Genomic DNA, 14,443 nt, shown 5'->3' with positions numbered 1-14,443 from the left:
GGATCAAACCAGGGTTCTCAGTGTCTCTGCTCGGTTAGGTATTTTGCCAAAGTGTCTAGAGTTCTCTTTAATCCACCAGTTTGTCTAAGAAGCACGATGCTGTGATTCACAGAGATAACTCTCATTCCATGACCAAAATTTATTTTTTTATTTTTTATTATTTTGATTTTTTTTTTGAGACAGGGTTTCCCAGTGGCTTTGGAACCTGTCCTGGAACTCACTCTGTAGACCAGAACTTGCAGAGATCCCCCTGCCTCTGCTTCAAGAGTACTGAGATTAAAGGCGTGCTACCCCACCACCCAGCTTCACATGTATTGTTGTAAATTATGTGTGCAGGCATGTATCTGTGTGTGGGTATAGGCCCTTAGGTTCTGGTGCCTGCTGAAGGGCACTGATCTCCTCAAGCTGGAGTTACAGACAGCTGTGAGCAGCCCCGAGTGGGTGTTGGGAACCGAACTCGGGTCCTCTGCAAGAGTAGCTGGTACTCTTGAGGGCTCAGCCGGCACTTCCAAGTGAGCTCTCTCCCTCCGAGCTTTTCCCTCCTTTGCGAGGAAAATGTTTTCAAGTTAGAAACGTCTTTTTCACGGTCTACCTTCAAGTAGTTGCAGGAAGCCCACACACAGTTCTGTGAAGCTGTCAGAATGTCTTGAGCCGTGGCTTGGTCTATTACGGCCTCTAGATCAGCGTGGAATGCACATAAACCATATGTGGATATTTACGTGAGAGCTTACATAACAAAATGCAAGGGTTTCAAAGCAGTTTATGCTTTCTGTGCTTTTCTTTGGTTCATAGGGATATGGGCTACTCTCAAGAAAGCTTAACTGCGAGGGTTTTTTGTTTTTTGTTTTTGGTGACTGGAGACATGTAAATCATCTAAAGGCTTTTTGTTTTGTTTTCCTCAGAGGCTGACACGTCTTGCCATTTTCCTGTCGACTTTTCTCTTCAGCCTGGCATGGCAGTTCAATCAGTTCATGATGTTGCTGCAGGCGCTGGTGCTCTTCATCCTGGACTCGTTGGACATGCTGCCTGCTGTGAAGGTGAGCGCCCGCTGCCCTCATCTTCCCGCCGGGCTCTGCCGAGTGGCGCCCATCGCGGGGTGGGATGGAATCTGGTGCCGGCTTGTGGCAGAGATGACGCTCTGTGCGGACCTGCGTGGTCACACTGTGGTCGGTCGCCTGATGCTGAGTACTGTGTGAAGCCCAGTTTTACAACCTCAACCTCAACTTTTTTTTTTTTTGAGATTTATTTCCTTTTTTTTTTATGTGCACAGAAACTTTCCCTGCATGTAAGCGTGTGGGCCATGTGTGTACATGCAGTGCCCGCAGAGGCCAGAAGAGGGTGTTGGGTACCCTGGACCTGGAATTACAGACGTTGTTAGCCATCAGGTGGGTACTAGGAGTCGAACTTGGGTCCTCTGTAAGAGCAGTTAGTGCCCTTAACCACTGAGCCGTTTCTCCAGCCCCTCAACTTTTTCTTTTTCTTTTTCAAGTTAAATAGTGCCTCTAGACACTGGAGGGATAGCTCAGTGGTTTAGAGCATTTACTGCTCTGGCAGAGAACCTAGGTTCAAGTCCCCTTACTCACATGGCAGCCCCTGTGGAGATACACATATCTGTAAATGCAACTCCAGGAGATCCAGTGCCCTCTTCTGGCCTCCGTGGGTACTGCGTGTATGAGGCGCACATAAAACTCATGCAGTCAAATAATATAAATGAATAAATCATTTGACAGCGCATCTATTCGAGGCACAGGTGCCTCAGTCAGTTGCCATTCATAGACGTGGCTTACAATTAAAAATATCGCATAACTTAAAATCTCCTAACATAAAGTACTTTTTTATTTTTAATGCAAAAACTCATTTGGGCATATAATTCTGTCGGAGGTGTTTTGTTTTCATTTTTTAAAGGATTTATCTTTATATGTGTGAGTGTTTTGCGTGTGTGTGTGTGTATGCGTGTGTGTGTGTGTGTGTATGCGTGTGTGTGTGTGTGTGTGTGTGTGTGTGTACTGCATGCGTGTCTGTTATCCGCAGAGGCCAGAAGGGGGCTCCGGATCCCCTGTGATTGAAGTTGTGACTGGCTGTGTTGTGTGCCGACAAGCGGGTGCTGAGGGCCAGGCCCGAGTCTTCTGAAAGGGCGGCCAGCGCTCATAACTGCTGAGCCGTCTTGAGACAAGGCCTCACTCTGTAACCCAGCCTCCAGCAGTTCCTGACCTCAGCCTTCTGAGTGCTGGGGTTGCAGATAAGAGCCTCCGTTCCAGACGGAACAGTTATTTTCTTCCGTAATAGCTTACAGAATTTCCGCAGTCGCATTCATGTGCGCTCTTGCTGACTGATCAGATTCTACGTATAAAATAAGCGAAGCTGTATCAGTCTCCTTCCTTTAGTCTCCGTTTGGTTTGGTCATTCTTGATTAAATATAGTTCACTCACATACTCGTAGATGCATGTTTACAGACATAGCCTTAAAAAGACAAAATCTTGTCCGGCGGTAGTGGCACACGCCTTTGCTCCCAGCACTCGGGAGGCAGAGGCAGGCAGATCTCTGTGAGGCCAGCCTGGTCTATAGAGTGAGTTCCAGAACAGCCTCCAAAATGATACAGAGAAACCCTGTCTCGAAAAACCAAAAAAAAAAAAAAAAAAACCAAAACAAAATTAACTAATTAGCTACGTCTTTTAAAAGAAGAGAGTGGGCTGGAGAGATGGCTTAGCAGTTAGTGCTTCCTGGTTTGCAGAGGACCCCGGGTTCAGTTCCTGGCACCCACTTGGCAGCTCCCAGCTGCCCGTAACTGTGGTTCCAGGAGTCGGACGTCGTCCTCTGACCTCCTGCACACGCACGCATTGGGGTGCTCACACATACCCGCAACCGCGCGGTCTTTAGAAGGCTGACCTCGGGAGCACCTGGATGTCTTCCCCCACCCCGGCTCTACCGAAGCACGTCTGCTTCATGTCAGGGCAATGTCAGCAAATCTGCCATGGTCGCCAGCTCCCACAGGACACGGTGTGCGTGTGTGTGTGTGTGTGTGTGTGTGTGTGTGTGTGTGTGTGTGTGTGTGTGTCTGACTTCCGCCAACCCTTAGCTGTGATGACTTCCTTTCCCTCCCTGCCGGGCTGGTATCAGAGGAGGCCAGCCTTGCCTTCCACCGCCAAGATCAGAGCACTAAGAAACTTCACAGTCAGAAAAACACCTGACGCTCAGTGCTCAGCCCTAAATGGAGCATCCATCTCAACCCCCCTTCTCCCAAGAAGGGGGCAGAAAAAAAATGTAAGAGCTGGAGGCAGGGGCGGGGGGGGCTGTGAACTGCTGTCTTTGGGACATGGCATGGCTACTTCACCGTGAACTCACCACAGCCGTGGTCCCCTGCGCTGACTGAATAGGTATCCCAGCAGGCAGCGCGGATTGCACTCGGTGGAGAGGACATGAAGAGAGGGGTAGGCGGATGGGAGGGAGGAGCTGGGATGCGTACGGTCACACACACACACACACACACACACACACACACAAATAAAAAAAATTTTAAAGCAGATATGCCCACATGATGTAGCTGTGCCATCGTGGCCTGTGGCGAAATACTGTGACTTTTCTCGCTGCTGGGACAAAGTGAGTTTATCCCAAAGGCTTATTTTTGTCCCACAGCTGCAGAGGGACGTCGGTCGGTCTGTTTTGAGTGAAGGCATAGAGGCGGGTGGGCGGTGTCCGGAGCGCAAGGCAGCATTAGTTAGAGTCAGCAGGTGGGAAGCAGAGGCTGTGCATAGTGCGACCCCCCACTTCCGCTGCCGAGTCCCATCTCCCAAAGTCTCCGCTCTTTTGGCCTCTGTCAGCCGTGACTGCCTGCACGACATCCACACAAGATCAAACCAGGCAAAATCCTGGCGTCACCCCACCCCACCCCAGTGGCTGCTGCTGGTGGATAATTGCCGAGGGCAGGAGAATCGTTCTTTACCGAGGATGTGGCCCTGGAAGGGCTTACACGCTGTGATGGGTGTCTCACACCCGTGGGCTTACGGGCTTAGATCTGAACTTGGGAGGGAGCACATTATGGGACACATGATAGAAGTGGACTAGATATGATCATATTCACTGTGCGTGCATGTGATTCACCCCCCAAATTTTTTTTTTTGTTTTTTGTTTTTCAAGACGGGGTTTCTTGTATTGCTTTGGAGGCTGTCCTGGAACTCGCTCTGTAGACCAGGCTGGCCTCGAACTCACAGAGATCCGCCTGCCTCTGCGTCCCGAGTGCTGGGATTAAAGGTGTGCGCCACCAACGCCCGGCCAAAAAAAAAATTTTAGGGTACCTGAAGCTGGGGAGCAAGCCTTCGAAACAAGCCGATAAAGCGTACGTTTCAGAATCAGATCTTCACAGCTATGTAGCGCTTTGAAGGTTTTAGGTTTTCACAGGATGGCCGTTGGTGTGAGAAACTTACACACAGCGTGGCGTATGTAGTCTGTATGAAACGGGAATTGCCCGTCTGAACCTGCGTTGCCTGTTGGTTATGGTGTGGGGTCTGACTGTCAATTACCATCCCATTTCACGTTTCCCTGTGTACAGTAAGGTGCATTATAACCCTAAAACCCACTAGCATCCTCTGTCTCGCGCTCACTGGTGACACCGGGCAGAGGCAGGAGCCCGCAGGCCCTACTTCTCCGTGCTTGAAAGCAGATTGGTTTCCTTTAAGGTTAAAAGCGTGAACCATGAGGGAAGTCAGGTCTGATGAACAAAACTGCGCCATTTTCCCCTGGGCCTGTGTGAGCGTGGAACTGAAAAATGGTCAACCTGCTTTGGAAAAGATTTGCTTATTTTTTCCCTGTGTGCGTGAGTGTTTGCCTGTGTGTCTATGTGTCTGTACACCACATGAGTGCAGTACCCGCTGAGGCCAGAAGAGGGTGTTGGATCCCCGGAGCTGGAGTCAACAGTTGTGAGCCCTCGTGAGGGTTTTCAGACTTTTCTGGGATGAATGCAAACACTAAGTGAGGTCATGCATTATGTGGTCCTGATGTGGATGGTCCAGAAAGTAACGGGAAGAGAGGAAGGTCTAACTGTTGGCTGTAAATACTAATTATAAAAAGAAGAAAACCGGAGCTGGAGAGATGGCTCAGAGGTTAAAAGCGCTGGCTGATCTTCCAGAGGTCCTGAGTTCAATTCCCAGCAACCACATGGTGGCTCACAACCATCCGTAATGAGATCTGGCGCCCTCTTCTGGCAAGCAGACATACATGGAAGGCAGGATGTTGCATGCATAATAAATAAATAAGTCTTTAAAAAAAAAAGAAAACTGAAAACTCTAAGTCACGTTTTGTCATTTTCCCCAGATACCCCTTTGTTTGTTTCCCTTTTCCTTAATGCCACACAATCTAGAACATTCTGTTGCTGTGCTGTAGAGATGGCTCAGTGGGTAAAGAACATCCTACACCCACCCACAGCAAGTGCCTCACGCCCACATGTAACTCCAGCTGCAGGGGACTTGGCCCCCTCCTCTGGACTCTGCAGGCACCGTAAGCATGCACACATGCTCGGACTCACATGAAGGCACACACACACACGTGTACACACACACACACACACGTATTTAAAGAGAAATCTCTAAAAGCAAGACGCAAACGGAATTTACACAGTGCCGTGCCCTCCTGTAGACGGTGTTCCTTGGAGCTAGGTATGTGTTCTGTGTTGCTGGCGACCTGACTTGTGACGTCTGTGTCACCGTCTCTGGGTCCCCCGATGAAATCTCCCATCGTGTCGTCGTCTCTGTTGCAGGCCACCTGGCTGTACGGCATCCAGATAAGCTGCCTGCTCCTTGTCTGCACGCTCCAGTTTTTTAACGCCATGATTCTGGGGTCCTTGCTCATCAGCTTCAACCTCTCAGTACTAATTGTAAGAAAGCTTCAGGTAGGACTTTTTTTTTTAATTTTATAAACTGTATTCATTTAAAAAGATTTTGAGTTTTAGCTGTGTGTGTGTGTGTGTTGTGAATGTGCACGTGAGTGTAATTCCTATAGAGGACAGAAGAGGGCACCAGATCTCCCTGTTGAGAGCTGTCTAAACTGAGTTCTGGCAACCAGTCTGGGATCCTGTGCAAAAGCAGCTGTGCACAGTCTTAACTGCTGAGCCGTCTCTCTAGCCCCGCAAAATCTGCTTTTGACTGTGTGGCTCACTGGACCTTATTTTCATCCTGAATTCAGATGAAAAGGACCCAGTACCCAGTAAAGAGCACCACCGGCGTTACAATTGCTTTTCCTTTCGAAGTGCGTGGGGAAACATTGTTTCAAACCTCTTCAGTTTATTCTTTGCTCTCAGCAGCGGTTGTTTCTATGCAAATGAAACCCTGATTCCTGCGTTAGCCAGGGTTCTTTATTCTGAACGGCATCATTCTATGTTATAGACATAAAGCCGCAATCCAAGATTAAACACTTGTAAGTGTATTCGGTAGCGTCGGTGTGTCCATTGCGGTCTTCCGGGTCTGGGCCCCTTGCTGTTTGACGGCAACAGCACCGTCCTTTCCTGCCTGTTAGTGACATTGAAGTGAGTTAAAATGAACGAACTGTTGTCAAAACCCAGAGAATCCAAATGAGTGCTTACAGAGGCATTGGGGCATCCTGTAAGGCATTGTAAAATCATGTGAACTTTTTATATTTTGGATTCTTTGAGAGTTCTATACATGTATAGCATATATTTCCATCGTATCTACCCCCACTCTTCACCCTTCAGTATCTCCCCAGGCTCCCCGACACGTCCCCCTTTCCAACTTCCTGTCTCCCCTCCCCCCAGCTGATAAAATTACCCACGGGATGCAGTGAGTTCTAGCTTGTGCAGATGGCTGTGGGGCCATCCGCCGCAGTATGGGCAACCCGCCGCCGGGAGCCATACCCTCAGAAAAAAAAGACTGTCTCCCAGCCGCCATCAGCTGCCAGTAGTTCCCCAGTCAGGGGTGGGCCGCACCAGCCCCTCCCGCTCCATGCTGGAATCCATCTGACTTGATGTGTCTCTTGAAGGTACACATGCACCTGCTGGGAGTTCATGCATGCAATCCCCATGCCATGTCCTGAGGTTTGCATTTCAGAATGTTTCTCTCTACCCTGCCACCGCCCCGTCCCGCTGTTGCTCCCTTCTCCTCTGGGGGGTGGGGTGGGGTGCGTGATAAACGTGTCTCATTTAAACACTCATAGTCAGTAATTCTCTGACCTTGGTCAGCTGTGAGTCTCTGCGCTAACCACTGCCCACTGCAGAGAGAGGTTTGAGAGAATGACGGATCTGCTGCTGTAGATAGAAACGTCAGTGTCTAGAAGACAGTTTGACAGCACGGCTACTCAACAAAACAGCGACCGTAGGTTTTTCCCAGGACCAGTGACCTCCCCAGCCATGTGCGTTTACAGAACCAGGCGTGAATTCCCTCCTGGTGCATCAGCCTCATCCAGCCAGAAAGTAGTTGGTTACTCCTGTAACGGTCACGCCACCATTACTCCGGTGGGCACACCTTCCCTCGCAGGCCAGTATTATAGCATGCAGGGTCAGTGCTGGGTAAGACCGTTGATGCCTTCCCGACCCAGCATCCTGCATAGCAGCCTCCCTTCGCCATGAAAGCTGGCCTGCTAAGAGGGAGTTTCCTAGCCAGTTCCAGTTTGGTTTCTCTACAACCTGCGCGCGCAGGTTGTGTGTGTGTGTGTGTGCGTGTGTGTGTGTGTGTGCGTGTGTGTGTCTGTCTGTCTGTGTGTCTGTCTGTCTGTCTGTGTGTGTGCACATGCTGCGTGTGTGTGTCTGTGTCTGTGTATGTGCACATGCGTGTGTGTGTCTGTGTCTGTGCACATGGGTGTGTGTGTGTCTGTGTGAGCATGCATGTGTGTGTCTGTGTGTGTGTGCACACATGCATGTGTGTCTGTGTATGTGTCTGACTCTGTCTGTGTGTGTGCACATGCGTGTATATGTGTGTCTGTGTGTGTGCACATGCATGTGTGTCTGTGTCTGTCTCTGTGTGCACATGCATGTGTGTCTGTGTCTGTCTCTGTGTGTGTGTGTGTGTGTCTTCACCAGTACAATCTTAATGTCTGTTACAGTGGGCAGCCAAGAATTGTGTTGTCTTAGGGTTTGCCGGGGCCTCCCTCCTACCCAGCGATTCATAGGGAGCTCTCCCATGTGCTCATGCCAGGGTTTTCACTTAATAACCTGTGTCTTCTAGGACAGCCTTGATCACCCATGCAGGTGACCTCTGCTCACATTCCTTCTTTATTTAATTGCAGCTTTAGATGGCCTTGCAAACGAGAGTAGGTTCCCACGAGGCTTTTTCGTGCCTTCTTGGTGCCTTCTCAACTGCTCCCCCACCACTCTTCCTCTCCTCCCTGCTTAGACGTTAGCTACAATATCCCCCCTTCATATCACACGCAAAATTACTAAAATAAGGAAAAAGAGACCCCCATGAAGCCAGCTATGTTTTCCACATGTTTCTCTGTGTGTTACATGAGCCAACATCTTAAATCTTCAGGTAATCCAAAGTGATTATGATGTTACAGGTGACATTACAATTTATTTAAATATTAAAAATTGAAACACAATTCTTTCCATTTCTAGAAAAACCTGAAAACTGGGACCTTTCTGACTAGGATTGGGAAGCTCCTGCTGCATTTACTTCTAGTTTTCTGTTTGACACTTTTGCTCAACAACATTATTAAGGTAAGTTAGTAAGTGAGATTTAATCCATTTGGAGACGTATATATGACGCTGGAGATGTGTTTGTGGTGTGCTTTGAACTTTTTACTAGAAATAGTTAAAACATGCTTGAATCACTGAGTCACGATTGACCCAGCAAGGGCCACACTTGGCTTCGTTGGTTTTCATTATTCATTTCGCTCCCCTTCCACAACAAATCTATATTAGTTGCTTTTCTGCTGCTGTGACAAAGCAACATGGCCAAAACGATCCAGAGAAGAGTTTACTTGGGCTTACGGTTCCAGAGGCTCAGGGTCCATGATGGTGGGGCCAAGCGTGCTGAGGGCTGGAATCTTAAACCGTAGCAGGCGGCAGAGAGATCAGACTGGGTGTGGGGTGAGACCTTAAACCCCGCAGAGCCCACCCAGGTGACAACACACTTCCTCCAACCAGGCCACGCCTCCTGATCCTCCTCACACAGGGCCACCAAGGAAAGCACCAAGTGTTCAGATGCCTGAGACTGTGTGTGTGTGGACACATCTCATTCAAATCCCTGTGGTATATGTCCTTAGTTAGGGTTACCGTTGTCATGAAACCCCGCGACCAAAGGCAAATCGGGCAGGAAGGGGTTTATTTTGCTTATACATCCCCAGCCAGTCACAATCCACTGAGGGAAGCCAAGGCAAGAACTCAGACAGGACAGGAACCTGGAGGCAGAAACTGGGGCAGAGGCCATGGAGGGGGAGCTGCTCACTGGCTTGTTCCTCATGGCTTGCTCGGCCTGCTTTCTTATAGAACCCAGGACCACCAGGCCAGAGATGGCTCCACCCACAATGGGCTGGACCCTCCCCCTTAGATCATTAGTTAAGACAATGCCCCCACAGGCTTGTTATAGCCTGGTCTTACGGAAGCATTTTCTTAGTCTAGGCTCCATCCTCTCGTAAAAGTAGCCAGCACAGTCTGTCCATCCTTGAACTCATCAGATTTAAAGCTCAACTTTAAAAGCCGTTCCCTATGAGCCCCACGGTACTTTTTTTAATGATCGTTTTCTATTTGCTGTGTTTGGGAGGTTTTTGAGACTGGGTATGACCCAGCCGGCCTTGAACTCCTAATCCCACTGCCTAAGCCACCCTTGTGCTGGGGCTACAGGTATGCACTACCATGCCCCTCACAAGGCGGGGTTCATTGGGAACTTTTCTTGTTGTCGTTGGTCGTTGTTGTTCAGATGTGAGTTTCGTTTTTTACTAAGTTAAAACGAACAACCCCAGGCTGGGATGTCGCCGTGGGCATGCATGAACTCGGCATGTGCAGAGCCCTGAGTTCTGTTCTCACCACTAAAAGGAATTGAAGAAAAGCTCATTTAGTAATCTGGTCACTGTGCAGAGCAGGCTGGCCTGCAATACAGAGCTCCGCCTGGCTCTGCCTGCCAGGTGCCGGCTTTAACAGGATGTTTGTCTCAGTGCTCTGCGGCATGGCTTTGTTGACTGTCGGTCTGGTGGTCTCTGTTCTGTTTTCTTTTCTTTTTTTCTTTTTTGGTTTTACGAGACAGGGTTTCTCTGTATTGTTTTGGAGGCTGTCGGTCCAGCCCGGCCTTGAACTCACAGAGATCCGCCTGCCTCTGCCTCCCGAGTGCTGGGATTAAAGGCGTGCGCCACCAATGCCCAGCCCTGTTTTGTTTTCTGAGGGCAGGCCTTCCCCTAAGGCATACGCCTTGGACTTTGGTGCCCCCTTTGGTTTTGTTTTTATTTTATTATTTTTATTTTATGTCTGTGGCTGTTTTTCCTGAGTGTGTCTGTGTGCCACGCACATGTCTCATACTCCAGGTCCTCTGAGCTACAGATGACTGCGAGCCACGGTGTGGGTGCTGGGAATCGAACTCGGGTCCTCTGGAAGGGCAAACAGCGCTCTTAACTGCTGAGCTGCCTTCCAGCCGCCCACTTGTTTTTAAGCCAGAGCAAAGCTGCAATGACTCGTCCACACCCCTGTAACCCCCCCTCCCCTCTTCTTGAAGGCTGGTCTCGCCTAAGAGACATCTGTGAGCGTCTTCCTTCCCCGCCAGAGGAGCGTGGCAGTGTCTGTTTCTTCCCCATGTTGGCTGTCAAAAAGGAAAAAAAATTTTTTTAGTCAGTGAACCGCAATGGACATTCTGCTTTCTTTTTCGTTCTGCTTTGTTTTGGTTTTTTTTTCCAGGCAGGGTCTCTGTGTGTGTGTGTGTCACTACAGCCTGTCCTGGAACTAGCTCTTGTAGACCAGGCTGGCCTCGGAACTCACAGAGATCCGCCTGCCTCTGCCTCCCGAGTGCTGGGATTAAAGGCGTGCGCCACCAACGCCCGGCAGCCACTCTGTTCTTAAACTCCGTTGTCATATGCGCAGTTTCCTATGGGAGGATTCAAAGTTACTCAGAAGAGGGGCTGCAGAGATGACTGGGTAAAGTGCTTGCCACCCGAGCACAAAGGCCTAGGTTCAGACCCTCAGGTCCCAGGCGGCATGTGTCTGTAGTCCCGGGGCCTGGGAGACAGACGGGCATAGCCCTGGAACTCACTGGTCAGCCAGCCTGCCGGAATCAGTGAGCTCCAGGTTCATGGAGAGGAGGCCCTGTCTCAGATACTAAGGTTGAGGAAGACACCTCGCATTAACATCCAGCCTTTACACACACATACAACATGTGCACACACACACACACACACACACACACACTCAGAAACTACTCCTAGAACATGTGTAGATTTTTCTCTTGTGTTTCCTAAATAATACAGTATTACATCCACTTAAGCACTTATTTTATATTTGACCTTGTAAGTAATCTTGAGTTGGCCAAGTACGGTGTGGTGCATTCCCGTAATCCCAGCCTTTAGGACACTGAGGCAGGAGGTTCCTGAGTTCAAGGCCAGCCTGTGTGCTGCAGGGAGACAGGGCTGTGCATCTTAGATAGTAGACTGGGCAAGGCCCTAAGTCCAGTACCTCAAACTGTTACCCCACCCAATTAAAAAGAGTCCAGAAGAGTAAACTGTACCCCACCCCACCCCTCCAATTAAAAAGTCCAGAAGAGTGTTCGTATGCAAACACTACACGGAACACTGGACCGCCTGAAGGCTTCCCTGCACCAGTTTCTGCGATAATAGCAAGGATCGGCTGTGCTCCCTCGCAGCTTACACGCGCAAAGCTCACCCGCTTCCCCACCCGCCAGACTCAGCGAAAGGCTCTTTGATTTAACCCGTAGAGACCTTTGAGCCTGGACTTCTGTTTTTGACACTCCAAAGGATAAGAGTCTATTGATCGACCCTCGCTGAGTGATTCAGCAGAGACCTGCAACAGCGGATTAGGGAAGGAAAAAAAAGCAGACTGACCCTCCTTGCGCGTTCTAGACCTACGGAAGCATTTCCCTTGCTCCAAGCAGTTGTATTTGCCACCCAGAGGCACAAGCCACGTTTCTGCCTCGCTGTTAATGGATTTTTTTTGTTTTCTAACCTCAGTTCTGATTTTATCTTATTCTCCCCCTGCCTTTCTTTATCTGGTACTGTTTCTCCCTCCCCCCCCTTCTTTTTCTTTTGGTTTTTCAAGGCAGGGCTTCTCTGTATTGTTTGGAGGCTGTCCTGGAACTCACTCTTGTAGTCCAGGCTGGCCTCGAACTCACAGAGATCCGCCTGCCTCTGCCCCCCGAGTGCTGGGATTATAGGCGTGTGCCACCAACGCCCGGCTTGTTTTCCCCATTTTTGTCTTTAAGATTTTATTTTTGTTGTTTTCAGTGATGGGTATGTGGGGGATGAGGGGTGCACATGAGTGCAATGCCCATGAAGGCCAGTAGAGGGCATCAGATCCCCCGAAGCTGGGGTCATGGGCAGGTCTGAGTTTCTCTACTGGTGGCGCCAGGAACCTGCTCAGGTCCTCTGCAAGAGCAGTACAGACTCTGAACAGCTTGGGCCGCCTCTCCAGTCCCCGCTGTTGGTACTGCGTGGGTTTTTATAATCCATAAATAAAAAAATAAAGCTATGTAAATTAAAGTCACCATCACTAATGATGAACCCTGGAATCGGGGGCATCTACACCTCAGGGTCACATCTGTCCAGAGTTATCCGAGAATGACCGAGTCCTGTGTCGTTTTCTGTCCAGAGTTATCTGAGAATGACCGAGTCCTGTGTCCAAACCTGAAAGCCCAATGACCTTTCATTTTGTTGATTTTTCTGATATAAAACTAAAAGGCTACCTTTCTTTTACCCACTCCACGCGGTGTTGAGTCCGTGCAGGTGGAAAGGGTCACCCTTTGACGGGGAGAGGAAGGAGATGGGGCAGAGTTTGGGAGCTCTCTCCAGCCTCCTGTGCTCCTGCTACGCGCTGTGTCCATCACTGGCCGTCAGGGAGACACTAGTAGCCCACTTCCCTTTCTCTCCTCCTAACAGAGAATTCTTAACCTGAAGTCAGACGAGCACATCTTCAAGTTTCTGAAGGCCAAATTTGGGTTTGGAGCGACCAGGTATGAGTGGCGTGAGACTCGGAAGCCCTCTAAAAGCCTCAGCCGGCATCCTGCCTGCGGTTTTCCTCGCAGGGCTGTGACATCTCGCCTTGCCTTCCTGCCTTTCTTCCTTCCTTCTTCCTTCCTTCCTTCCTTCCTGCCTCCCTTCCTTCCTCCCTTCCTTCCTTCTTTCCTCCCTTCCTTCCTTCCTTCCTTCCTGCCTGCCTGCCTTCCTTCCTCCCTTCCTTCCTCTCTCCTTCCCTCCCTCCCTCCTTCCTTCCTTTCTTCCTGCCTTCTTTCCTTCCTTCCTTCCTGCCTGCCTGCCTTCCTTCCTCCCTTCCTTCCTCTCTCCTTCCCTCCCTCCCTCCTTCCTTCCTTTCTTCCTGCCTTCTTTCCTTCCTTCCTTCCTTCCTTCTTCCTTCCTTCCTTCCTTCCTTCCTCCCTCCCTTCTTTCCTCACTCCTTCCTTCCTTCCTTCCTTCCCTCCCTCCCTCCTTCCTTCCTTCCCCAGGGATTTCGACGCAAATCTCTACCTGTGTGAAGAAGCCTTCGGCCTCCTGCCCCTCAACACATTCCAGAGGCTCTCCGAGACGCTGCTGTTTTACGCCTACGTGTTTGTCCTGCTTGTCACCGTGACCACAGCCTTAGTTGTTGCCTTTCATAATCTCAGGTAGGGCTTTGAAGCACGTTGTTCCAGATGGGAGCACGGGGAGGGAGGAGGGAGGGAGGGGGAGGGAGGAGGGAGGGAGGAGGGAGGGAGGAGGGGGGATGAAAACAATACACGGAACAGAAGCCCGTAGCCATTTAGGGTGGGCACGCAATGCCGCACGGGCTGCCTTGCTGTCGGGCCAGCATGCTAGGGAGCGCCCATCTCTGGCGAGCTGGGTGACCTGTCCGTACTTCTGTCTCCTTTTCTTCCTACAGAGCAAGATCTTCAGTGCGGCTGCTGGGTGGGTGGCAGGGTGAAAGCCACACTAAGTATGGAAAGTCACGTCTTTGTACCGAGACCCTTTGTGGGCATCAGCTAACGCTAGCCGATGTTGCCATTGTTGGTTGGTTCACGGGTCTGGCTTGGTCTCCCTGATTAGTTCCCCGTGGCTTTTTTCTTTCTCCTTCCAGATTAGGCCCATGCAACTAGGGTCCTGCTGCCAATGAGAGTCATAATGCGGCATGATACAAAAATAGTAAAATGACCGGAAACATGGGAGGGTTGTTTTGTGGGGTTTTTTGTTGTTGTTGTTTTGGGCTGTGTGTGTGTGTGTGTGTGCAATTTTTTTTGGAGGGGGTTAACTACTGCATCACATGATTCTCAAGTGAGAACTTCGTACACGGTGATAAAGACCTGTAAGGCTGTCTACTCAA

At 50.0% G+C, this 14,443-nt stretch overlaps 1 protein-coding gene across 3 annotated transcripts in view; it reads left to right on the top strand.

Moving 5' to 3' along the window:
* The window catches only part of Dpy19l3 (dpy-19 like C-mannosyltransferase 3), an 81,726-nt gene that overhangs the window by 38,597 nt on the left and 28,686 nt on the right, over positions 1-14,443 (top strand). For all 3 annotated transcript variants that reach the window (XM_040735452.1, XM_040735453.1, XM_040735454.1), the window contains 5 exons: positions 903-1,037; positions 5,750-5,881; positions 8,555-8,656; positions 13,030-13,103; positions 13,593-13,751. In XM_040735452.1, the coding sequence (XP_040591386.1) occupies positions 903-1,037; positions 5,750-5,881; positions 8,555-8,656; positions 13,030-13,103; positions 13,593-13,751 (602 nt within the window). The remainder of the gene's footprint in view (positions 1-902; positions 1,038-5,749; positions 5,882-8,554; positions 8,657-13,029; positions 13,104-13,592; positions 13,752-14,443) is intronic.

The sequence above is a fragment of the Mesocricetus auratus genome, unplaced genomic scaffold (assembly GCF_017639785.1).
Source record: "Mesocricetus auratus isolate SY011 unplaced genomic scaffold, BCM_Maur_2.0 Super-Scaffold_100046, whole genome shotgun sequence".
NCBI classification, from domain to species: domain Eukaryota; kingdom Metazoa; phylum Chordata; class Mammalia; order Rodentia; family Cricetidae; genus Mesocricetus; species Mesocricetus auratus.
The sequence above is the reverse complement of the archived record's forward strand: the minus strand, read 5'-3'. Positions and strand labels throughout refer to the sequence as shown.